Source organism: Dreissena polymorpha, chromosome 16 (genome assembly GCF_020536995.1).
Source record: "Dreissena polymorpha isolate Duluth1 chromosome 16, UMN_Dpol_1.0, whole genome shotgun sequence".
Taxonomy (NCBI): domain Eukaryota; kingdom Metazoa; phylum Mollusca; class Bivalvia; order Myida; family Dreissenidae; genus Dreissena; species Dreissena polymorpha.
The window spans coordinates 46,333,263-46,360,764 of record NC_068370.1 but is presented as its reverse complement, the minus strand read 5'-3'; the positions used below and the strand labels follow the sequence as shown (position 1 = coordinate 46,360,764).

Below are 27,502 nucleotides of genomic sequence, written 5' to 3'. Positions count from 1 at the left end.
ATTCATATCAAAGATAGAACCGATTGTAGTTCTATGACATAAGCAGAAGTCATTCATATCAAAGATAGAACCGATTGTAGTTCTATGACATAAGCAGAAGTCATTCATATCAAAGATAGAACCGGTTGTAGTTCTAAGACATAAGCAGAAGTCATTCATATTAAATATAGAACTGGTTGTAGTTCTATGACTTAAGCAGAAGTCATTCATATCAAAGATAAAATTGGTTGTAGTTCTATGACATAAGAAGAAGTAATTCATAACAAAGATAGAAACATTTATAGCTCTATGGCATAAGCAGAAGTCATTCATATCAAAGATAGAACCGGTTGTAGTTCTATGACATATACTGAAATTGTTTATATCAAAGATAGAAAGGAAAACAAAGATGGTGTTGAATTACAATCGCATCAAATGCATCACTCAAAGCTCAAATATTATGGTACCCACTGTTTTTCCTGAGCCTTGATCTGTCGTTCTATCTGAGCGATCTCGTTGCCAAGGTTACGAGAGCCTCGCCTTGTGGTGATCCTCTCCTCGTGGATTTCCTTCGCCTTGGCAATGTCATCCTTGCAAAATAGATACAGACCAAAGTTGATACACTGTGCTTTCAATACGGCGATTTAAATTTCCAAGGAAAACTTATATGACACAGATTCACGTTTATGTTATGGATTTGTTTTAGCTGTTTTCAAGAGTATTTTAGTAATTTCAATGTGGTGCATTTATCCATTTACACTTTTCATGAATGTGCTGATTAACAGTACAAAGTGCTCATAGATATGCCAATAACTGACAAATGATATACTTTAACCCATTTATGCCTAGTGGACTCTCCGATCCTTCTAAATTGGATCAATTTATTTTCAAAAGTAGGGATGTTTAGTATATTTATTTCTATATTTAGAATATTTCTTACAGAAATTCCTTTAAGTAAACAGCGCAGACTCTGGGTCTACGCTGTTTGCCAAGGCCTTTTTTCTAAATGCTAGGCATAAATGGGTTATTATGAGAAAGAAAGAATATATTCCATTACAGATTCAGATCCCTCTCAATGTTTGTGGCCAGGCTGAAAATCAAACCCGCAATCCTAACATTAGTAGGCCAGCACTACAAACTGAGCCAGCCTGTTGACCAAGGTATATGTATTTAGAATAATTTATAATGTGATGCTATATTAACAGTTATTTTGCAAACATAACATTTCTGTTGATATTCTCCAAGGTGATTCTATTTAACAAGATATATCACCTACATCAATATGCTGTAAAAAAAAAATATGATACAATCAAACCTTAAGAATCCATTTAACAAACACAATTTTCATTAACACATGCCTAGAATTTACGGAGCAGCATCATGGACGGTTTCAACCCAAATAAGTAGGCCTTGATTTCAAACGCCAACATGATACAGTTTCAAATTCATACATAGCACTGTTTGTGAGAGATTAGCATTGCAAAAGTGTTTCATTTGACTTGTGATTGACTTGTTTATAGTTTTTTAGTAATAAAAGGTCATCTAAGGCTGTGATTTTAGAACACATGTCCAGTGGATGGAAACACCCTACCCAGATCATAAAAACAAGAGGGCCTGAAAAGCCCAAAGTCGCTCACCTGAGATAAAAAGAAATGACCTGTTCTTTGCAGTCCAAAATATCAATGGAACAAATGTTCTAACCAAGTTTCATGAAGAATGAACAACAAATGGCCCCTTGGCGGCCATGTTTTTTTATCAGACTTGAACCATTTTTTAACTCTTCCAAGATATGTCCAAATTTCATGAAGATTGGGCAAAAAATGTGTCTTCTAGACTGTTCACATGTTTTCACTATATACATATAAGGAAAACTGCCCCACTCCCTGGTGGCCATGTTTTTTCACTGATCACGACCATTTTCAAACTCGTCCGAGACATCCACATAACTAATGTTTTGACAAAATTTCATGATGATTAGGCAAAAAATGTGACTTCTAGAGTGTTCACAAGCTTTTTTACCATATAAATATAAGGAAAAAGACCCCCCCCCTGGCGGCCATGTTTTTTTACCGATCCAAACCATTATCGAACTCAACTGTCGTATCCAGGTGTGGTAGTGAGGTCTCCATAGCTTACCCAAATAAACCAGTCACAGGACGGTTACGAGTTATGTAATTTTGTGAGCACTTATGTAATGCGGAAATATTTATTTGACGAACGCTTATTTCCGGTCATGATGAAACCACTGACTGGTTGTAATTCAATTAACTAAAGGCGTCCAGCCAGAGACGCCTGAATACACTCAAAGAATTTAATTATAAGTGAAAACCAAAGCAGCTTTAACAAAAATAACTTACTTTTATTCCAAGAACTCGGAAAATGAAGAACAATGACAGAGAATTAAGAACAGGTACATGCCAAGTCTAAGGAATCTAAGTATCTTTACAAAAATGAACAACATACAGCAAATACCTTAATGAATGTAAAAAGAAGTTCACAATCTACATAAAACTAGAGTGTTAACAAGGTTTTACTATAGCCATATAAGGAAAAATGCCCCGCCTCCCTGGCGACCATGTTTTTCAACCAACTGGCATCATTTTCCAACTCGTCCAAGATATTATTGTGATGAATCTTCTGACCAAGTTTCATGAAGATTGGACAATAAATGTGGCCTCTAGAGTGTTAACAAGATTTTACTAAAGCCATATATAGCCACATAAGGAAAAATGCCCCGCTCCTTGGCAGCCATGTTTTTCAAGCAAAGGTTACCATTTCTGAACTCATCCAAGATATCATTGGGACAAATCTTCTGAGCAAGTTTCAAGAAGATCAGAAAATAAATGTGGCCTCTAGAGTGTTAACAAGGTTTTACTATAGCCATATAATGAAAAATGCCCCGCCCACTGGCAGCCATGTTTTTCAACCAACCGGCATCATTTTCGAACTCGTCCAAGATATTATTGGGATAAATTTTCTGACCAAGTTTCATGAAGATCAGACAATAAATGTGGCCTCTAGAGTGTAAACAAGATTTTACTATAGCCATATAAGGAAAAATGCCCCGCCCCTTTGCAGCCATGTTTTTCAAGCAAAGGTTACCATTTCTGAACTCATCCAAGATATCATTAGGACAAATCTTCTGAGCAAGTTTCATGAAGATCGGAAAATAAATGTGGCCTCTAGAGTGTTAACAAGGTTTTACTATAGCCATATAATGAACAAGGGACAAAATTGTCACAAAACCAGGTTTTCATTGTGAAAAAAAAATCTGATAAAGGGAGAAAACTCAAACTGAACTTTTGAAATGACCAAAAAAAATTAACCCCCTTTGTAAGTTTTTTTTTTTTTTTTAAATCTATTTTTAGTCGTGGCGACCTTGACATTGGAGATATTGACGTGATTCTTTCGTGGGACACACCGTCCCATGATGGTGAACAAATGTGCCAAATGATTTTAAAATCTCACAATGAATGACATAGTTATGGCCAGGACAAGCTCATTTATGGCCATTTTTGACCTTTGAACTCAAAGTGTGACCTTGACCTTGGAGATATCGACGTAATTATTTCGCGCGACACACCGTCCAATGATGGTGAACAAATGTGCCAAATGATTTTAAAATCTGACGATGAACGACATAGTTATGGCTCGGACAAGCTCATTTATGGCCATTTTTGACCTTTGAACTCAAAGTGTGACCTTGACCTTGGAGATATCGACGTAATTATTTCGCGCGACACACCGTCCAATGATGGTGAACAAATGTGCCAAATGATTTTAAAATCTGACAATGAACGACATAGTTATGGCCTGGACAAGCTTATTCCGCCAGCCCGCCAGCCAGCCAGCCAGCCAGCCCGCCCGCATTCGCCAATCTAATAACCAGTTTTTTCCTTCGGAAAACCTGGTTAAAAATGTGGGGCGGCCATGTTTTTCAACCAACTGGCATCATTTTCCAACTCGTCCAAGATATTATTGAGATTAATCTTCTGACCAAGTTTCATGAAGATCAGACAATAAATGTGGCCTCTAGAGTGTTAACAAGATTTTACTATAGCCATATAAGGAAAAATGCCCCGCCCCTTGGCAGCCATGTTTTTCAAGCAAACGTAACCATTTTCGAACTCATCCAAGATATCATTGAGACCAATCTTCTGACCAAATTTCATGCAGATTGGACAATAAATGTGGCCTCTAGAGAGTTAACAAGGCAAATGTTGCTGGCACACGACGCACGACGGACAAAAAGCCATCACAAAAGCTCACCATGAGCACGTTCTGCTCAGGTTAGCTAAAAACTGTTTTAATTGACAGATGAATTGAACATGTGAAATATTGGTGAAGCTATCTTAACATTTAAAAGAGCAAAATCACTTGAAATGAGGAGAAATCACCCCTCTTGTCTCACTTGAAAACAATGAGAAATCATATCTCTCATATTCTTTTATCAATTATTTAACCCTTTCCCCCATAAGAAGCAAAGTGAAAATGGCTTTGCAACCAGCATAAAACCAGAACAGCCTGCGAGTAACTCGCACTCGCAGTCTGTCCAGGTTTTATGCTGTTTGCTGCTCATCAGTAATTTAGGGTCAGGAATGAAGCCTTTAAAACTTGAATCTAAGAAAGGTCTTAAATTAAACAAGACTATTGCCAAGCAATATATGTCCCCTACGGGCTCCACCATTGTCAGAAATTCCACCATTATTGTCAGATTTTTTTTTTTTTTTTAATTTATTGCCATAGCAACCAGAATTTTTGACGTAGGAACAAAATGAAGTGACATGCATAATGTCCATATTGCCATCTATCTATGTTTCAAGTTTCATGAAAAAATATTAAGAACTTTAAAAGTTATCGCAGGATCCAGAAAAAAACACCATTTTCAGCAGTATTTCTAGTCTATTTGTTGCCATAGCAACCAGAATTTTTGATGTAGGAACAAAATGAAATGACATGCATAATGTCCATATTGCCATCTATCCATGTTTCAAGTTTCATGAAAAAATATTAAGAACTTTTAAAGTTATCGCAGGATCCAGAAAAAAACACCATTTTAAGCAGTATTTCTAGTCTATTTGTTGCCATAGCAGCCATAATTTTTGACGAAGGAACAAAATGAAATGACGTGCATAATCTCCATATTGCCATCTATCCATGTTTCAAGTTTCATGAAAACATATGAAGAACTTTTTAAGTTATCGCAGGATCCAGAAAAGTGTGAAAGACTGACGGACACACAGAGGGCAAGCCATAAGTCCCCTCCGGTTTCACGGGTAGGGGACAATTATACTTTTAAAGGGGATACAAATGCGTCAAAATACGCATCTAAGTGGAAAAGGGTTAACCTACATCAATTTCCTGTTGGTACTTTACAATCCTGTCCTTCACGTCTCTGATTTTAAGCTCCTGTTCTTTCAGTTTGGCATCATAATGCTTTTTGTGCCTCTTGCATTCCTCCAACTGACTGACAATCACCCCCACTTCCTCCTGGAACACACTTGGGCAGTTAAGCCTCATTCTTGGAACACAGGGCTTAATGCAAATTCGTATAGTGTCATCCAAAATTAGCCTGAACCGTCTGCACGGGATAATCAGCGATGACACTTACGCGTTTAAGGTAATTTTTGTTTAAAGAAAGTCTCTACTTAGCAAATTCCAGTTTAAGATAAAAGTCACAGATTAGCATGTGCCCATTGCACAGGCTAATTAGAGATGACACTTTACACTCATGCATTTAGCCCAGTCTTCCCAGAATGAGGCTCAGTGAAACACAGGACTTCACTTAGTATACTCATGAAATAAAGTAAAAATGTGTCAAAGACACGGAGGCCACAACAGCCAATGTTAGGACACACACAAAACCCCACTTAAAATTCACAATTGACAAAACAGCAAAGGGCAATCAGCCAGCAAAAACTTTATACAGTCCAAAATTACTTTCCAAACAATAATTTCCACATGAACGTCATTTAGGCATGAAAGTTTGAGCAAAATCTTCCACCCAGTAGCTAGTTGAAAACACACAATTTTGTGACAATTTGTTTTATAGTGGAAAAACAGACATGTGGGTATAATTCTGCTAACACTCAAAGCAGCCCATTTTGCTTTCTACAAGATCATCTACACATTAGGGTCAATCAACTGTGAAAGTTTCAGCGAGATTCCCCCAAGTTGTTAAATCAGAGTTAAAAACTTTATTTCTGGACAATTCATCCAATAGTGGAAAAACAGACTAATTTACATTCTGCCAAAACTCGTCAAAGCCCAAAATTTTGTTTATGAATCATCTACAAATTAAGGTCATTCAACTGTAAAAGTTTTAGGGAGCTCCTCCCAGTAATAAAGTTGAGGTGAAAACACAAGGCTCAGGATGTGAAATCAGGCAAAGGGAGATAATGACTAAACTTTTCACGGGAAAACTTTTTTGCTGTTCAATCATCTACATATTTAGTTTTTTTCTAGTCTTTAAGATAGAGATTGATCCACCAAATAGTTGAATAGGATTTAAAAAACACAAGCGTAAGGACATACATACGAATGTACAGCTAGACAAGTTCAATAAAAGGGGCTTGTATACACTCAATTTCGATCTTACTAAATCACTCTTAATTATCCAGAAGAGTTACAAATGCTGTATGATTTGATCCACCTTTAATGATTATTACTATATTATTTGTTAATATTTTTCTTAAATTTGCGAGTTATTTGGCTTGTTTCAATACAATGTAAAAGAAGATTTTTTCAAATCTATGAAGTTATTGTTTTATTTTACCAATCAATGAACAAGTCCAAAGAAGAAATAACATACAAATATATGGGCCGTGCTCCGTAAAAAAGAGGTTTGATGCATGTGCATAAAGTGTCGTCCCAGATTAGCCAAAGCAGTCCGCACAGGCTTATCAGGGACTACACTTTCGGCCATAGCTGGATTTTTGCTAAGTAGAGAAAAGCAGACAGTGTCATCCCTGATAAGCCTGTGCGGAATGCACAGGCTAATCTGGGACGACACTTTACGCACATGCATTAAACCCCCTTTTCACCGAGCACGATCCATCTTTAACTATGAAGACTGAAACAGAACCTTGATCTGGTCTGCTGCTCCAATCTTGGACTTCACTTCAGTCTCGATCTTCCTAAACTTGTCATCAGCCTCCTTGAGCACTTCCTCCTGTTCTCTGTAGACCGTCTGCTTCACAAGGAGCTGGGCCTCGTTGGCCTCAATCTGCTGACGTAACAGCTTCACCTCCTCCTCCTTCAAGGGCAAAACTGGGTTCAATGCATGTGTGTTAAACGTTATCCCAGTTCAGCCAGTGCAGGCTGCACAGGCTTATCAGGTGCGACACATTCCACCTAAACTTGATAATTGCTAAGAGACTTTCTTCAAACGAAAAATATCTTAAAAGCTGAAAGTGCTGTCCCTGATAAGCCTGTGCAGATTGCACAGACTAATCAAGGCAAACACTTTAGGCACATGAATTAAACCCCTTTTACAGAGCATGGCTCAGTCGCATTATCCCTTATTCTTATAGTATCGGCCCTCCTCATAGTATCATGCCTGTAACAAAAACCCTAAAGAAGTGCGGGAAAGTTATTGTTTTTTGAATTTTTAAAAGTAATAATTAATTTGATGGTTATCCATGATTATAAAGATGATCATTTTCATGATTTCCAGTATTAATTGGAAAGTAGGTCATGTTTATTCCAGGGCTATGATTTGATGTTTAAATTATGTAACACACAATTATCACAATTATGTTAGTTAGTTTATGGATTAATAGTAGCTTTATCAAATGTTTTATAAGCTGCTTATTTTTCAATAAAATGTAAAAATATTTTGAGAACAAAATGGGCAGGAGTTTTGTTTTCCATTAAGATGCTATTTTAAGAACAAGCATATGCGCAGAGTAACACATTTTACCACCCAATCAGAAGGGCCGATATTATGAGACCCATTGTACATGATACAGATTACTAAAGGGAGCTAAGTCTAACCAGTAATTTATCAAAACCTTTCCAATTAAAATGCAGTTTTCGTTTTAATGTCCAAGAATACACATTTAACTATAGATTGACATACAAAACATGAATGTTTTTGTATCTGTTCACTTCCAAAATTTGTATGTATTCATTAAGAGGGCCGATACAACGGATAGACATGCTATGCATTATGTCACGTCATAGTTTTGTATAAATATAATTTACATCATGTACACAAATTATTCTAATACAAGGTTGACTCAAGTATTGTCCTGTGTATAAGAATATGAACAAAAAGACAAATTAAGTGTGCATTAAGAGATCAAATAATATATTTTACTTCACACTCACACATACATCATGGTTTTATTGTTCTGGCAAAGTTAACTCTGGTAGAGCAAATATTTACATGTTGCTGAACACAACGTAAGACACTTTTTGCCATTTTGGAAATCTATACTTACATAAGTTGCTACATCAACAGGTGCTGGATCTTCAATGTTCTTCAGTTCTGTGATTTCCTAACAAAACAAATTGACATTGAAACCAAATGATAAGCACCAAACATGTAATTGCACAATCCCACAATGCATTTTACTACATTTTTTAATTTACGTTTTTATCATTTACATATTTCATTACTTATTTTATGATCCAGACCAAAAACGGTAAACAGCGCTACTTTAACACGGATGCAATTTATTTCTATTTTAGATAACAAACAACTTTTTTTTATCTTGAATAACTCAAATTTAAAACTTTGACAGTCCCAAAAAATGTTAAAATAGTGATGTTCAACAGTAAATAATAAAACACAAATCAAACTTATTTATTTTTAAAACCATACATGAACGCAATCCCCACCATGGTTATTTTCCTCTTCTTGTCCCGTATCTTCATGAGCTGCGTGGATCCCTTCCTTTCTAGCTGCTGGTTGGACTGAATGTCCCCCTCCAGCTGGGTGGACGTCTGACGCATCTGACCAACCTTCTTCTGTAAGTTGACTGGAAATATACGGGAAACAAGCTAGAAATCTGTTAGTTGCTTGGAACTATACAGGAACAAGAGGCCCATGAGGGCCTGAATCGCTCTACTGCTTTAAACACTGTCACTGTGACCTTGTCCTTTGACCTAGCCACCTGAAAATCAATAGGGGTCATCAGCCAGTCATCATCAATGTACCTATGAAGTTTCATGATCCTAGGCCTAAGCATTCTTGAGTTGACATCTGGAAACCATTTTACTATTTCGAGTCACTGTGACCTTGACCTTTGACCAAGTGACCAGAAAATCAATAGGGTTTGAGTCCTCATTAATATAACGACTGTGAACAAGTTTGAAAAGAATCGTATGAAAACTGTGGACTTTATCGGATAAACAAGAAAAAGTAACCATTTTACTATTTCGAGTCACTGTGACCTTGACCTTTGACCTAGAGACCTGAAAATCTATAGGGGTCATCAGCCAGTCATGATCAATGTACCTATGAGGTTTCATGATCCTAGGCCTAAGCATTCTTGAGTTAACATCTGGAAACCATTTTACTATTTGGAGTCACTGTGACCTTGACCCTTAACCCAGTGATCTGAAAATCAATAGGGTGCGAATCCTCATTAATATAAAGAAACTGAACAAGTTTGAAAAGAATCGGATGACAACTGTGGACTTCATCGGATAAACAAGTTTTTACTATTTCGAGTCACTGTGACCTCAACCTTTGACCTAGTGACCTGAAAATCAATAGGGTTTGAGTCCTCATTAATATGAAGACACTGAGCAAGTTTAAAAAGAATCGGATAAAAACTGTGGACTTTATCGGATAAACAAGTGTTTACTGTTTCGAGTCACTGTGACCTTGACCTTTGACCCATTGACCTGAAAATCAATAGGGTACGAGTCCTCATTAATATAAAGACACTGAGTAAGTTTGAAAAGAATCGGATGAAAACTGTGGACTTCATCGGATAAACAAGTTTGTACTATTTCGAGTCACTGTGACCTTGACCTTTGACCCAGTGACCTGAAAATTAATAGAGTTCGAGTCCTCATTAATATAAAGACACTGAGTAAGTTTGAAAAGAATCGGATGAAAACTGTGGACTTTATCGGATAAACAAGACAACGTCTTACACACACACACACACAGACACCATGCCATCCCATAAGCTCTTCTGCCTTGGGCAGTAGAGCTAAAAAAGGGAGAAATCGTTGGCTGGAAAACTATGGGGAAACAAGAGCTGTCACCATAGGATGACATATGCCCCCTATAAACGCTTTGATAGAAGGTATGAGCATTTTTCAAAACCCAAACGCAGATTTCAAAACCTTTACGCTGACCCTAAGTTCAAAGTCAAGGTCACAGGGGTAAAAAGTGTTGTGCGAATGGAAAGGCCTTGTCCATATACACATGCATACCAAATATGAAGGTTATATCTCAAGGGACATAGAAGTAATGAGCATTTTTCGAAACCTAAACGCAGATTTCGAAACCTAAACGCAGACCTTAAGTTCAAGGTCAAGGGGTAAAAATTTGTGTGCGTATGGTAAGACCTTGTCCATATACACTTGCATACCAAATATGAAGGTTATGTCTCAAGGGACATAGAAGTTATGAGCATTTTTCGAAACCTAAACGCAGATTTCGAAACCTAAACGCGGACCCTAAGTTCAAGGTCAAGGTCACAAGGGTAAAAATTGTTGTGCTTTTGTCAAGGCCTTGTCCATATACACATGCATACCAAATATGAAGGTTATATCTCAAAGGACATAGAAGTTATGAGCATTTTTCGAAACCTAAACGCAAAATGTGACGGACAGACGGACGGACGGACAGTCCGATCACTATATGCCCTCCTTTGGGGGCATAAAAAAATGTTGGCTGGAACTGCATGGGAAAAAAATTGAAATTCTAAAATGGAAAACTACAAGAAAAAAAAAGTTAAATTGTCTGCTTGAAACATTTGAGAAAAACTAGTACAATCATATCAGGGTTTTTTTTTGCACCATAAAAAAAACAATTTAATTTCCATGAATGAAAGAGAGTGAAATTGTATGAAATTTGCACTCTTCAAATACTGGTATTAGAAAAATGTAGTCCCTTTTATAGAATATTACAAGCTCACCTTATTTCACCTTATTTGTGTCTTACAGGTTTACAGTTCAACCATTTGTTATTGTTCAATGACTGCATACAGTGGCTGGAGTTATTCACATACAATCAACTTTTACCTAGAAGTCCATCAGAGGGACATAAGATTGGCAGCCTCATTTCTTCCTCATCGCCACAAAAATCAATATGTCATTTTCTATTACCATATATCCAAAATGTTTAGATTTTTTAAATGGGATATACATATATTTTGAGAATTAACTGAATAAATGTACTCAACTGGATTGTGCTAGTTGATACAGCATGAAAACAGGAGGGCCTGAAAGGCCCAAAGTCACTCACCTGAGATAACAAGACATTATTAGGACAAATCTCTGACCAAGTTTCATGAAGATCGGAAAATTAATGTGACCTCTTGAGTGTTAACAAGGTTTTACTATAGCCATATAAGGAAAAATGCCCCAGCCCCCTGGCAGCCATGTTTTTCAACCATCCGGCATAAATTTTGAACTCTTTCAAGATATTATCGAGATGAATCTTCTGACCAAGTTTCATGAAGATCGGACAGTAAATGTGGCCTCTAGAGTGTTAACATGATTTTACTATAGCCATATAAGGAAAAATGCCCCGCCCCTTGGAAGCCATGTTTTTCAAGCAAACATAATTATTTTCGAACTCATCCAAGATATCATTGAGAACAAGAGCTTGTCAAGGTAGTGCCAAATCCCCGCCGAAATGTGTTTGCTTGTATGACAACATTTGTTTTAGAGAGTAGTATAATATTTGTAAAAACAAATAAAGGGAGATAATTATGCTCCAGACGAAAAATTACTTTGAAATTAAATAAAGGGATATAATTAAAACAATAAGGTAGATAGAGTTATGGTTCTTAGTCACTACACTTCTCCTACTTGCCATCTGTTTAAGTTTGAAGTTTCAAGTAAATCCCTTCAGTAGATTTAGAGTTATGCTCCGGACAAAAATTTACTTTAAAATTATATAAAAGGGGAGATAATTCAATAACTAAGGTAGATACAGTTATGGTTCTTGGTCACTGCACTTCTCCTAGTTGCCATATGTTTATATTTCAAGTTTCAAGTAAATCCCTTAAGTACATTTAGAGTTATGCTCCGGACAAAATTTACTTTAAAGTTATATAAAAGGGGAGATAATTCAAAAACTAAGGTAGAAAGAGTTATGGTTCTTGGTCACTGCACTTTTCCTAGTTGCCATATGTTTATATTTCAAGCTTCAAGTAAATCCCTTCAGTACATTTAGAGTTATGCTCCGGACAAAATTTACTTTAAAGTTATATAAAAGGGGAGATAACTAAAAAACTAAGTTAGATAGAGTTATGGTTCTTAGTCACTGCACTTTTCCTACTTGCCATCTGTTTATATTTCAAGTTTCAAGTAAATCCCTTCAGTAGATTTAGAGTTATGCTCCGCACAATTTTTTTTAAAAATTATATAAAAAGGGAGATAATTCAAAATCTAAGGTAGATATAGTTATGGTTCTTGGTCACTGCACTTTTCCTAGTTGCCATCTGTTTATATTTCAAGTTTCAAGTAAATCCCTTCAGTAGATTTAGAGTTGAGCTCCGGACAAAAATGTACTTCAAAATTATATAAAAGGGGAGATAATTAAAAAACTAAGGTAGATAGAGTTGTGGTTCTTGGTCACTGCAATTCTCCTAGTTGCCATCTGTTAATATTTAAAGTTTCAAGTAAATCTCTTCAGTAGATTTAGAGTTATGCTCCAGACAAAAATTTACATTAAAATCATATAAAAGGGGAGATAATTCAAAAACTAAGGTAGATAGAGTTGTGGTTCTTGGTCACTGCACTTCTCCTAGTTGCCAACAACTGTGTATATTTCAAGTTTCAAGTAAATCCCTTCAGTAGATTTAGAGTTATGCTCCGGACAAAAATGTACTTTAAATTCATATCAAAGGGGAGATAATTCAAAAACTAAGGTAGATAGAGTTATGGTTCTTGGTCACTGCACTTCTCCTAGTTGCCATCTGTTTATATTCTAAGTTTAAAGTAAATCCATTGAATAGATTTGGAGTTATGCTCCGGACAAAGTTTCAGCCGGACGGACAGACGGACAGGACCAATTACTATATCCCCTCCGAAAAATTTTCGGCAGGATTAACAAGCAAATTCGTTGAATTTATATGCCCCGCCAATATGCTTCTGGACACAAAAGGGTTATATTTGACACTCAAAAAAGAATTTTTTCAAGATACAAAGGGCCATAACTCCGCTATTAACAGATGGTGTACAATGCCATTTGGCGAGCATCATTCTCTTTTCCATATATATACTCATACCAAGTTTCAATGAAATCCGCTAAAGCACTTCCAAGATATGGCTCCGGACACACACAAAAAGCATTTTTTCAAGATACAAAGGGCCATAACTCCGTTATTTACAGATGGTATACAATGCCATTTGGCGTGCATCATCCTCTTATCCATATATATACTCATACCAAGTTTCAATGAAATCCCCCAAAGCACTTCCAAAATATGGCTCAGGACGAACGGAAAGACGGATGGACGGACGGACGGACGGACAACTCCAACACAATATCCCTCCGCCTATGGCGGGGGATAACAATCTTCTGACCAATTTCATGAAGATAAGCCATATATAGCCATATAAGGAAAAATGCCCTGCTCCTGGTGGCCATGTTTTTAAAGCAACCCAAACAATTTTAGAACTCATCCAAGATATCATTGGGACAGATCTTCTGGCCAAGTATCATGATGATTGGAAAATTAATGTGACCTTTAGAGTGTTAACAAGGTTTTACTAAAGCCATATAAGGAAAAATGCCCCGCCCCGTGGTGGCCATGTTTTTCAACCAACCGGCATCGTTTTTTAACTCAGCCAAGATATTATTGGGATGAATCTTCTGACCGAGTTTCATGAAGATTGGACAATAAATGTGGCCTCTAGAGTGTTAACACGATTTTCACTATAGCCATGTAAGGAAAAATACCCCGCTCCTTGGCAGCCATGTTTTTCAAACAAAGATTACCATTTTCGAACTCATCCAAGATATCATTGGGACAAATCTTCTGACCAAGTTTCATGAAGATCAGAAAATAAATGTGACCTCTAGAGTGCTAACAAGGTTTTACTATAGCCATATAAGGAAAAATGCCCCGCCCCCTGGCGGCCATGTTTTTCAAACAACCGGCATCATTTTCGAACTCGTCCAAGATATTATTAGGATGAATCTTCTGACCAAGTTTTTATGAAGATTGGACAATAAATGTGGCCTCTAGAGTGTTAACAAGATGTTACTATAGCCATATAAGGAAAAATGCCCTGCCCCTTGGCAGCCATGTTTTTCAAGCAAAGGTAACCATTTTTTAACTCACCCAAGATATCATTAGGACAAATCTTTTGAGCAAGTTTCATGAAGATCAGAAAATAAATGTGGTCTCTAGAGTGTTAACAAGGCTTACTATAATAGCCATATAAGGAAAATTGCCCCGCCCCCTGGCGACCATGTTTTTCAACCAACCGGCATCATTTTTCGAACTCATCCAAAATATTATTGGGATGAATTTTCTGACCAAGTTTCATGAAGATCAGACAATAAATGTGGCCTCTAAAGTGTTAACAAGATTTTACTATAGCCATATAAGGAAAAATGCCCCGCCTCTTGGCAGCCATGTTTTTCAAGCAAACGTAACCATTTTCGAACTCATCCAAGATATCATTGAGACCAATCTTCTGACCAAATTTCATGAAGATTGGACAATAAATGTGACCTCTAGAGAGTTAACAAGGCAAATGTTGACAGCGCACGACGGACGATGCACGACGGACAAAAAACGATCACAAAAGCTCACCATGAGCACGTTGTGCTCATGTGAGCTAAAAATGTCATAGATAGCAAATTGTGCCTTTGATATCCAATATTAGCACTCACGTGGATTAAGTGGCAAAAACACATACTTTTGTGAAAATATTACACAGTTTTGTTTTATAACAATACCACATTCAGTAACACTAAACTATTCCCCTTTGAGACTTGGTCACAGCTTACCAATGTCTGCCTCAATAGCTGCAATATCATCCTCTACATTGGTCGTCAAGTATTTGACCTTGTCTTGGTTACTGGAGTAGTAGCGGAATGTGGGCTGACTGATAACCTGGTCACCGTTCAGAGTGAAAGCCTGGGAAATAATGCACCATTGTAGCATTTGAAGTGAGCCATGCTCTGGGAAAACAGGGCTTAATGTAGACGCAAAGTGTCTTCCCAGATTAGCTTGTGCAGTTCACACAGCCTTATCAGGGGAGACACTTTCCGCTTATGTGGAATATTTTGTTTAAAGTAAGTATATTCTAAAAAATCAGAGTACCGCATAACGTGTGCCAACGCTCTGCTGCGGGTGCTGTTTTGAATAAATGAAAGCTTGTCATTTTTTTTTAGGGGTCACACTGACCTTGACCTTTGACCTTGTGACCCCAAAATGGGTGTGGTGTGTAGAACTCATCAAGGCGCATCAGTCGAGGTTTTAGCACGACGCGGACCGCGGTTGTCAGATGGCGGACGACGAGCTGACAATACCTCGGGTTTTCTCCGAAAACAGCCGAGTTAAAAATTCAGTTTTGGGCAGAAAGTCTTGTCCCTGATTAGCTGGTGCGGACTGCACAGGCAAATCTGGTGACACACTTTATGCAAAGCATAAGCCGAATTATCCCAAAGCACTCCTCATGTTTTTTCTCTGTCATTTACAGGAGTGTGTTAACCAACAGACAAGAGCTGTCTCCATAGGATGACATAGGCCCCTGATAAACGCATTTATATAAATTATGAGCTTTTTTTGAAACCTAACCACATTTTTTTTAAACCTAAACACGGACTTTAAGTTCAAGGTCAAGGGGGTCGAAATTTGTGTGCGTATGGAAAGGCCTTGCATACCAAATATGAATGTTACATCTGAAGAGACATAGAAATTATGAGCATTTTTCGAAACCTAAACGCAAAGTGTGACGGTTAGAAACTTTTCCCAAAAAAGCTGACCGAAATTTCCCCCAAAAACTAAAAAAAAAAAATGTTTTGTTTTTTTAAGAAAGAAGTCTCTTATGACCTATGATTTCTTAACTCTAGATCTCAACTATTTATTTAAACATCCCGCAATATATATAAGTTTAATTTAGTCCTTTTTGTTGATAAATAATTCCCAAATTTGCCACTATTATCAATTAAAACAATCCCAATTTGACCAGAATCCTTTTCCCAAAATGGCTAGAAAACCCCCTGAACATGCACTTAAAAACAATTTTAATTCTGTTACTTATAATCATATTTACATGTATAATGCTTAATTTTTCCCAAATTCATGGTTTATCGTGCTATTTTTACAAATTTCATGGTTTATCACGCTAATTTTCCCAATTCAAATGGTACAGGCTGTAACAAATAAAAGCAAAAAAAATCACTGACCTGTCTGGCATTTCTAGGGGGGTTCTTTTCAGGATCCATGACTTGTCGGGCCGTCCGTCCATCTTCTATAAGCAACACACACTCCACTGTTTGCTGGAACATGTACCCAAATGTTTTTTGAATTTGTTGGTATTTTTTTCCATTTAATTTAACAGTATTTCAATTATAAAACATCAGTCAGTAAACATTTCCAGTAATCAGTGTTTTATTTCACCTATAGGGGAATGGTGGCGGGGCCCTTCCAAAGGGGAAAAACGCGTCGTGTTTTAGGAAAAGGGGAAAATTATAAATTCAATCTTTTATATGTAATGATATTTATTATATGAATACACATGTATGTATGAATGTAATATTCAAAGTTGAATGTATCTGTCCTTTTTCTTAAATATTTATCAATGATTTTGTCAACATTAGTTTCAGACAGTTCAGCCGTCATGCACAGTCTCAGTTTCCATAGCCAATTTGTGTCTTATTGGGATTTTTTAATCAATAAAATGGAAAATTTGAGCATTTGATATCAATAAAATGGACCAAATATGATTATTTTTATCAACGAATATTGAAACAATATAGATACATCAGGCCTTTTCCTGGCCATTTTGGGAAAAAAATGCAATTCATGTGAAAAGTCCACTTATTTGGGAAAAACTAATTTAATATAACTCTTTATAATAATAAAAAATCATACTTAATATAGTTATATACTTTGTTAGGTGTTCATATAAATAAATGTGATATATATTTATCATTAGACAGTTCTTTCTAAAAAAAAAAATAAAAAAAATATATTTTTTTTTTAATTCTGGAGGGGATTTTTTTTTTTAAATTTTGGGAAAATATATACCCATTTTTTAGGGGAATGGGGCCGAATATAGGCCCCCGAAATTGCCATAAAAAACACTGGTAATAACATCAAGTGTACTTCAATTATAGGCAGGGTGGAAATGGCGACTGAAATGATTTATGGTCGAAAACCCACAACAGTTTTGGGCCTCAATTACCATAGCTTAACAACTAAGCTACCAATACCTTGAACATTTTTGTATCAATTACATGTATTTACCACCCTCTTTAAGCAGGCATGGACAGTATTTTGAGACCAGGGGAAGGCTTTAAACAATATTTGTAGAGGACCACAATCTGATGTCATATACCAAGTATCAAAGTTATCGTGTCACATAAGTCAATACAAAACATTTCACAACCACACCCCAGAGTGGGTCCAATTTTAACGCCAGGGGCATGATTTGAACAAAATAAGTAAGGAAATACTATATCATGTTAAATTCACAATATAATACCTGTTTGACGTGTTGATTTAGAGAAAACTTTTCAAGTTATTTTACAACATAAGTCTAAATAAATCTTGTGATACCATGTGCAAGGCCTTTATTGACCCGAGGTCCATTATTTGAACAATTAATGTAGAAGACCAATATCTAATTTCACATACCCATTATCAAAACAGAAAGCCTTGTGGGTTCAAAAATCAGTTGCCTGTTATATTAACACTTTTTTCTAATCAGAAAAAAACATGGCACCTACAAACAAATTAACAATAATCAGTTAAATTTCCATAAAATCACAATTATTCATGCATGAGAACCTGAAACCACATGTGGTTAGCTTGTGACTCTGATATTAATTAGTGAAAACATCATTTTGAATGATAAATAATCATATTATAATGAGCAATCAACTTTTCTGGAAAAAAAATCACTATCAAATATATATAGATAAATAATCATATTATAACAAAAACGAAACTTTTCTGAAAAAAAATTCACTATCAAATATATAATATATATATATATATATATATTTGATAGTGATTTTTTTCCCAGAAAAGTTGATTGTTTGTTATAATATGATTATTTATCATTCAAAATGATGTTTTCACTAATTAATATCATAGCCACACGCTAGCCACATGTGTCTTAAACAAGTGAGCAGCAATGTACCTGGTCAATAAGTGTATTATACACCATGGGCTCGTCTGATTGGATCATGTCTAGAACAGATGGGTACTGCCGTGTGTCTGCTCCCTGCAAGCAATCATAAACACCTCAGTGAAAGGGCAATGAGACCATGGCATTATGTCCGTCTGAGGGATAATATAATGAACATCTTAATTTAAATATTTTGCTTAGTCATTTGAACATATTGGTAAATTGGAGTTTATAGTTTGATCATAAATAATTTAAAAAAGAATTAAATAGAATATGATTGGTTAAGTATAGACAATTGAAAAAGGTCTCTGACTGATCAAAGCATAAATTAAATATTGCAGATCAATGGTACAAATGGAGAAGCAAGTGCATTCTCTTTAAAAATAGACTGGCTGCTTACTTTATAAACAAGAGCACCGCCTTGCCGGTGCAGACCGCTCATCTATTTTCTTTTTAAAGGTGAAGGGACTCTCATTTTCAATCACAAAGGAGGGAGGGGTGGAGTGAAAGGGGGTGTATAGTGTGGGGGTGTGGACATTACATTATACATTATTTATTACATTATCTTCCAAAAATGCAAAAAAAAACGCAAAAAAAAAGGGGGGGAGTGGGGGGGAGTGCGGGGGAGTGGGGGGGAGTGGTATGGGGGGGGGGGGGAATGGGGGGGGATTCTTGGTTCTTGGGTACGATGGTTGGACGGTATTTCAAACATAAAATAATAAAAATAAATAGTTGTGTTTTTTAACCGTTTCCAAAAAAAATAATTTGGGGGGATAGGGTGGGGGGTATAGTGTGAGGGTGTGGTGGTCATTTGTGAGATGATCTTCAAAAAAAATGGGGGGGGTCCAGGGGGGGGGGGGGGAGGGCACGGGGGATGGTTTGGGTGGAGTCTCTTGTGGTATGTCAGGTAAGAGTAGTTTTGTCAAAGTATCAATCAAATCTAATCATAAATAAAGAAGTTATGGCAGTTTTAGCAAAATTTAATAATTTGACCTTGAGAGTCAAAGTCATTCAAAGGTCAAGGTAAAATTCAACTTGCCAGGTACAGTAACCTCATGATAGCATGAAAGTATTTGAAGTTTGAAAGCAATAGCCTTGATACTAAAGATGTAAAGTGGATCGATTCACAAAATTTAACCATATATTCAAAGTTACTAAGTCAAAAAAGGGCCATAATTCCGTAACAATGACAACCAGAGTTATGCAACTTGTCCTTTTACTGTACCCTTATGATAGTTTGCGAGTGTTCCAAGTATGAAAGCAATATCTATGATACTTCAGGGGTAAAGTGGACCAAAACACAAAACTTAACAAAATTTTCCATTTTCTAAGTATAAAGGGCCCATAATTCCGTCCAAATGCCAGTCAGAGTTACATAACTTTGCCTGCACGGTCCCTATATGATAGTTAATAAGTGTTGCAAGTATGAAAGCAATAGCTTTGATACTGTAGGAATAAAGTGGACCTAAACACAAAAGTTAACCAAATTTTCAATTTTCTAAGTATAAAAAGGGCACATAATTCTGTCAAAATGCCAGTCAGAGTTACATTACTTTGCCTGCACAGTCGCCTTATGATAGTTAGTAAGTGTTGCAAGTATGAAAGCAAAAGCTTTGATACTTAAGGAATAAAATGGACCTAAACACAAAACTTAACCAAAATTTTCAATTTTCTAAGTATAAAAAGGGCACATAATTCTGTCAAAATGCACGCCAGAGTTATCTAACTTTGCCTGCCCAGTCCCCTCATGATAGTAAGTAAGTGTACCAAGTTTGAATGCAATAGCATTGATACTTTCTGAGAAAAGTGGACCTAAACGCAAAACTTAACCGGACGCCGACGCCAAGGTGATGACAATAGCTCATAATTTTTTTTCAAAAAATAGATGAGCTAACAAGAGATGTGTTTGTCAGAAACACAATGCCCCTTATTGCGACGCTTTGATTTCTTTTCTTTTTTTATCTTTTGGCAGGTACAGATAATTATCTCCCTTTAAAGCTTATTACTTCCCTTAGATTTTTTGTTTTTTACTTTTGACCTTAAAGGATGACCTTGACCTTTCACCACTCAAAATGTGCAGCTTAATTTTCTATCTGAAGCATCATAGAAGTAATGAGCATTTTTCGAAACCTAAACGCAAAGTGTGACCGAAAGACGGACGGTCTGATCACTATATGCCCTCCTTCAAGGGCATAAAAAGACTGGCTGCTTAATTTATAGGCAAGCAATTCTAAGTTACACAGCACAACAAATCCTAATTACGACAACACACCTTGGTTTTAGTGTCATACACTTGATCCTTAAACCTGCTGGTGATGATGGTGATCTTGTTCCCCGGGCACACACTCTGAATGATCTGCTCCAGGGCCTTCTCGTCTTGGTAGTCATGGCAACAGAACGCATTCATCAGGCCCTTCAAGCAGCATTCCACGGGCAGCGCCCACTTGTTGTCTTTCAGGGTGAAGCAGGCCCCTGAACAAGTGATTGGAATTATTGTCATGGAAACTGTGTAATAGAATCCTTGTAAAAGTGTTTGATTCGTTAACCGGTTGTTATTGTATGTTTAAAAGCTAAATAATATTTATTTATTGTAATTGGTTTGCAAGATGTAACTCACATATGAGTGATTATTGAAACAGTATAATGGTTTTCTTGCATGCCTTTTCAATTGCTCTGACATTCAGCAAATAATTGCAACATGGAGGTTATTTGGTGTCCTTATTCAGGCAAGTTTTAGGCCAAAATCTTTATCAATTTAATATTATTTTGAAATATTATTTAAGTCAAATTCAATTAAGTCATTTTAAATATTTTTCTTTTTAATCATTCCATTGCAGTTTGAACAACATATAATTTAAAGCAAACAAATACATGTATCAAACAGTTGTTTGGTTTAAACTATTATTCTCATTGATCTCTATTTCACATGTGAACTGTAAAAGAAATTCATAGTTTAAAGATACTGATCAGACACTTAAAAGTTCTTGACCCCACCTTTTCCTACCTATAACCTCACAATCTCCAAATATACAATTGGATAAGTGACAATTTTCTAAAATAACAATATTTTGTTTCTTTAATTCAATGTCTTGCCATTTTCAACAGTATTTTGGTCATGTCTTGGAGGTCAGTTATCCTGTTCACAAGTTCAGTGGTGTACCTGGACTGAGTGCAATCACAACTGCAGTACTTAAATCAGCAGCACTAATTATTGTGGTATAAACAATTTAAGGACCTATTGCAACAAGTCATGTTGCCATGCTGAGCATAAAACATGCGACGTTCGATTTATAGGCAAGCGCTCTTCTCTACAGCTGAGCTGGCATGCCAATTTAATAATCACCAATTGGTCCTATAGGCTTCTTATGGAAGCGTCCCTGTGCATGGGCCTGGTCTATGGCCTTGATAAGGTCCGGGATCTGGGGCCCAAAGCGGCGCAGTCTGTTGCCTTGGGAGGCCTTCATTGCCTGCAGGTTACGCTGGTTTTTGGCTAGCTGGGTCTGCAATGTCTGGCTTTCCTGACTAAAGGAAAACAAGTGAGGGATTGAATGTTAAACTGCTATTTGTACTTAATTTTTCATTTCAGATGCATTAGTTTTTTCCAAATGTTGATTTTTTTTTATGCCAAGGTCAGTGATCAAATACGGCCAATATGCTTTTTATTTCATGTTAAGCTTCAAACTCATTTTCTAAAAGTCAGCTCCCCATTCACAAAAACAATAATTTTTTAATAAAAAGTGTATTGAAAATATGAAGAAAAATAGGGCCTGAAAGGCCCAAAGTCGCTCACCTGAGATAACAAGATATTATTGGGACAAATCTTCTGACCAAATTTCATGAAGATCAGAAAATAAATGTGGCCTCTAGAGTGTTAACAATGTTTTACTATAGCCATATAAGGAAAAATGCCCCGCCCCCCCTGGCAGCCATGTTTTTCAACCAACCGGCATCATTTTTGAACTCGTCCAAGATATTATCGGGATGAATCTTCTGACCAAGTTTCATGAAGATAGAACAGTAAATGTGGCCTCTAGAGTGTCAACACGATTTTACTATAGCCATATAAGGAAAAATGCCCCGCCCCTTGGAAGCCCTGTTTTTAAAAAAAAACATAATTTTTTCAAATGCATCCAAGATATCATTGAGACCAATCTTCTGACCAAATTTCATGAAGATTGGACAATAAATGTGGCCTCTTGAGTGTTAACAAGGTTTTACTATAGCCATATATAGCCATATACGGAAAAATGCCCCGCCCCTGGTGGCCATGTTTTTGAGGCAACCAAAACCATTTTCGAACTCATCCAAGATATCATTGGGACAAATCTTCTGAAAAAGTTTCATGATGATCGGAAAATAAATGTGACCTCTAGAGTGTTAAAAAGGTTTACCTATAGCCATTTAAGGAAAAATGCCTGGCCCCCTTGGAGCCATGTTTTTCAACCAACCGGCATCATTTTTTAACTCGTCCAAGATATTATAGGGATGAATCTTTTGACCGAGTTTCATGAAGATCGGACTATAAATTTGGCCTCTAGAGTGTTAACAAGATTTTACTATAGCCATGTAAGGAAAAATGACCCGCCCCATGGCAGCCATGTTTTTCAAGCAAACGCTAACATTTTCTAACTCATCCAAGATATCATTGGGACAAATCTTTTGAGCATGTTTCATGAAGATCGGAAAATAAATGTGGCCTCTAGAGTGTTAACAAGGTTTTACTATAGCCATATAAGGACAAGGGACAAAATTGTCACAAAACCAGGTTTTCATTGTGAAAAAAAAATCTGATAAAGGGAGAAAACTCAAACTGAACTTTTGAAATGAACAAACAAAATTAACCCCCTTTGCAAGTTTGTTTTAAAAAAAATATATTTTTAGTCGTGGCGACCATGACATTGGAGATATTGACGTGATTCTTTCGTGCAACACACCGTCCCATGATGGTGAACAAATGTGCCAAATGATTTTAAAATCTCACAATGAATGACATAGTTATGGCCAGGACAAGCTCATTTATGGCCATTTTTGACCTTTGAACTCAAAGTGTGACCTTGACCTTGGAGATATTGACGTAATTATTTCCCGCGACACACCGTCCAATGATGGTGAACAAATGTGCCAAATGATTTTAAAATCTGACAATGAACGACATAGTTATGGCCCGGACAAGCTTGTTCCGCCCGCCCGCCAGCCAGCCCGCCCGCATTCGCCAATCTAATAACCAGTTTTTTCCTTTGGAAAACCTGGTTAAAAATGCCCCGCCCCCAGGCTGCCATGTTTTTCAACCAACCGGCATCATTTTCAAACTTGTCCAAGATATCACTGGGTTGAATCTTCTGACCAAGTTTCATGAAGATAGGACAATATATATGGCCTCTAGAGTGTTAACAAGATTTTACTATAGCCATATAAGGAAAAATGACCCGCCCCTTGGCAGCCATGTTTTTCAAGCAAAAACTACCATTTTCTAACTCTTCCAAGATATCATTGGGACAAATCTTCTGAGCAAGTTTCATGAAGATCGGAAAATAAATGTGGCCTCTAGAGTGTTAACAAGGTTTTACTAAAGCCATATAAGGAAAAATGCCCCGCCCCCTGGCGGCCATGTTTTTCAACCAACTGGCATCATTTTCGAACTTGTCCAAGATATTATTATCGTGATGAATCTTCTGACCAAGTTTCATGAAGATAGGACAATAAATATGGCCTCTAAGAGTGTTAACAAGATTTTACTATAGCCATATAAGGAAAAATGACCCACCCATTGGCAGCCATGTTTTTCAAGCAAAGATTACCATTTTTAAACTCATCCAAGATATCATTGGGACAAATCTTCTTAGCAAGTTTCATGAAGATCGGAAAATAAATGTGGCCTCAAGAGTGTTAACAAGGTTTTACCATGGCCATATAAGGAAAAATGCCCTGCCCCCTGGCAGCCATGTTTTTCAACCAACCGGCATCATTTTAGAACTCTTCCAAGATATTATTGGGATGAATTTTCTGACTAAGTTTCATGAAGATCAGACAATAAATGTGGCCTCTAGAGTGTTAACAAGATTTTACTATAGCCATATAAGGAAAAATGCCGTGCCCCTTGGCAGCCATGTTTTTCAAGCAAACGTTACCATTTTCGAACTCATGCAAGATATCATTGAGACCAATCTTCTGACTAAATTTCATGAAGATTGGACAATAAATGTGGCCTCTAGAGAGTTAACAAGGCAACTGTTGACGTCGCACAACGCACGACGCACAACAGACAAAAGGCGATTACAAAAGCTCACAAAAGCATTTGCAGGGGTCAAAGTTGGATATTTTGAAAATCCTGAACTTAAAGCTGGGGGCCAGGGGGCCGCAGGGCCCTCGGTTGGTCCAGGGGACAAGGGGGCCAGAGGCCCCCAGAAACTCATGGATTCGACACATTTAAAGGGTGCCTGTACCTGTTCTGGTGATTCTATTTTCTTAAAAAAACAACATACACATATATTTAAAAATCTTCATGTATTTGATAAAGAACACAAAGTTAGTCAAAAGGCAATTCATTCACATGCACCCTCTGTCTGGCATGGACTCAACTGCAGGTGTTGCTTTTGAAGAACCAGATAAAACCTGTAACAGTGGTTACAAATTATATTTTTCACACATACTTTAAAAAAGTCAATAATACATGTTTAATTAATGCAGAATCAAATGTCACCATTTATATTCACAGAATCATGCTGCCGGAAGCCTCCACATACACCTAAGAAAATTAGGTATGGTGGCTTCTGCTAAACAGTTAAAATTGAAAATTTCAGCATGGATTCCCCTAGTTTTTATCCCAATCGTTGTTTGAATGCTAAATAATTGTATCCTGGTGTGACCCAAATTTGACGATGTAACAGTTACATGAAGCAATATTTAGCAAATAATTTAAGAAATAATGAATGTTTAATAGCACAAAATAATAATTTTAAACTCGGCTATATTACTTTGAAATGATTCCAAGACAATAATCATCCATTTAATCAATAAAAATAGAACATCGTCGAATTAAGGTGTTGGCGAATTTGGATTACGGTAGGTTGCCCATATTTGTTTTACAAAAAGTAAAAAAACAAACATTTCTTGCTGCTGGGCTCATATGTTGGGGACAATAAAACATTTTATTTAACTAAAAAAGACCTGTCCCAGTCAGCAAAAATGGCGTATTTGATCGTATTTTCAATTACTGTTAAAATTCTTTTCCTGATTTATGCTTTATTCAAAGGTCAAAATGTTTTAAAAGCTCACAATCAATGAATCACACGTTATTATTAAAAAAAAATTGGCAAATTTGCTAGATCTTGCCGATTTTTGATGCAAAACAACCTAAACAGTAAACTTTAGCAACAGAAAATACTACCAAATTCGGGGTGTTAGTTTAAAAAAATAAAAACCCTACCTGGTTGGTCTTGATGGTTCTTATATTCTTTATGTGATAAGGGCCCTCTGCGTGGAGACGCAATGACTTCTTCCCACAAGACTGATAATTCAGGGTTTTCTTACAAACTTCTCAAACCGCTTTTCCACAAGCTTCCACTTTTCTCAACCAGTTCACTACCCGCCCGTAGACTACAGCGGGGAATGGTCACCCATTATAAACTGTACGCTGAAGTTTCTTTAGCTACCAACAGGCAAGTATCTCGTTGCCATTTTTCTCAACTTAAGTCTGAACACAGCTTCCCATTCGGCATCAAATATACCCAAAAAGTACTCAAATTGATTCAAATCGGCAGCAATCTTTAATCTTTAATCAAATGTAATTGTTTATTTAATCCTCTACGATGTAAGATTTGTTTTCACATCAGTAATTTGTCTCGATGACCGGTGTTAATGCCGACTGCATATGAATTTTTCAGGTCAATGACACGGCGATGTATTGATGCACAGTCTACAGCTGAAAGCGGTTAATATCTGGGACAGCATGTCAGGAAAAAAATCAATACCGATAATTCGCATTGTTCATTAATTAAGCAACTATTAATAACACTTATCCTTTATGGATTTTCATGAAAGAAAAACCATAATAAAGAAAATTTTATTCTCTTTAATCTGATATATAAACAAGTTTGGAAAGAATTGGATGAAAAATTTGGACTTTATTGCATAAACACCATTTTCTCAATTCAAGGGGAGGTAATTCTGTACTTCATGGACCAATAATGCTAATTTTTGTAGGGTTCGTGTCCTCATTGATATAAAGACACTGTGCAAATTTGGAAAGGATCGGACAAAAAATGTGGAAGATTTTTGAAAGTTTCACAAAATAGGCAAAAACGAATAAACATGCAAAGTTCAACGAACTCCTGCGGCCATGTTTTTTGACGAATCAAATTTCTTTTAACAACTTTTTCAGGGGAGCCTTCAAAGGTCATCCCTGTGAAATTTTTTGAAAATCTGATGAGCGGTTTCCGACAAGAAGATTTTTTAAGGTTTTTACCATATATGGTCATGGCGGCCATCTTGGTTATGTGATCAATTTTTTTTAACAAATCTTTTGTCCCATGACCTAGGGATGCTCCACATGAAATTTAGTTGAAATTGGCTCAATGGTTTAGTAGAAGAAGATGTTTACAAATTGTTTACAGACAGACAGACAGACAGACAGACAGACAGACAGACAGACAGACGGACGGCCGGACGCCGGACGGTGAGTGATCACAATAGCTCACCCTGAGCTATCGCTCAGGTGAGCTAAAAAGGAAACCAACAATTGTACAAAAACATTATTGTGCAAGTATGGGAAGATGTGCAAGCCATGAAAAAACAAGAGATGTGTTCGTCAGAAACACAATGCCCTCTATTGCGCCGCTTTGAAATGAAAATTTCAATTTATCATTTGGCAGGTTTAGAAATAACCTCCCTTTTATAGCTTATAACTTCCCTTGGATTGTATTTTTTTACTTTTGACCTTGAAGGATGACCGTGACCTTAAAATTTGTTTTTAATTATATCCTTTTAAAATAAATTACTTCCCTTTTGAAATTGA

At 36.6% G+C, this 27,502-nt stretch overlaps 1 protein-coding gene and 2 long non-coding RNA genes across 4 annotated transcripts in view; 1 reads left to right on the top strand and 2 right to left on the bottom strand.

Moving 5' to 3' along the window:
• LOC127861429 (structural maintenance of chromosomes protein 6-like) overlaps nucleotides 1–27,502 on the bottom strand; it is an 87,148-nt gene that overhangs the window by 12,157 nt on the left and 47,489 nt on the right. For both annotated transcript variants that reach the window (XM_052399904.1, XM_052399903.1), the window contains exons 13-22: nucleotides 21,833–22,011; nucleotides 20,762–20,961; nucleotides 18,502–18,585; nucleotides 16,541–16,633; nucleotides 15,137–15,266; nucleotides 8,824–8,963; nucleotides 8,424–8,480; nucleotides 7,064–7,234; nucleotides 5,332–5,469; nucleotides 451–569 (exon numbers count right to left, since the gene is read on the bottom strand). In XM_052399904.1, coding sequence (XP_052255864.1) covers nucleotides 451–569; nucleotides 5,332–5,469; nucleotides 7,064–7,234; nucleotides 8,424–8,480; nucleotides 8,824–8,963; nucleotides 15,137–15,266; nucleotides 16,541–16,633; nucleotides 18,502–18,585; nucleotides 20,762–20,961; nucleotides 21,833–22,011 — 1,311 coding nt within the window. The remainder of the gene's footprint in view (nucleotides 1–450; nucleotides 570–5,331; nucleotides 5,470–7,063; nucleotides 7,235–8,423; nucleotides 8,481–8,823; nucleotides 8,964–15,136; nucleotides 15,267–16,540; nucleotides 16,634–18,501; nucleotides 18,586–20,761; nucleotides 20,962–21,832; nucleotides 22,012–27,502) is intronic.
• LOC127861433 (uncharacterized) lies at nucleotides 3,277–3,895 on the bottom strand. Its single transcript, XR_008040214.1, has 2 exons — nucleotides 3,688–3,895; nucleotides 3,277–3,525 (listed from the first exon to the last, which is right to left on the bottom strand). It is a non-coding gene; the product is annotated as an uncharacterized LOC127861433 (long non-coding RNA).
• On the top strand, nucleotides 12,832–13,211 carry LOC127861435 (uncharacterized). Its single transcript, XR_008040216.1, has 2 exons — nucleotides 12,832–12,882; nucleotides 13,044–13,211. It is a non-coding gene; the product is annotated as an uncharacterized LOC127861435 (long non-coding RNA).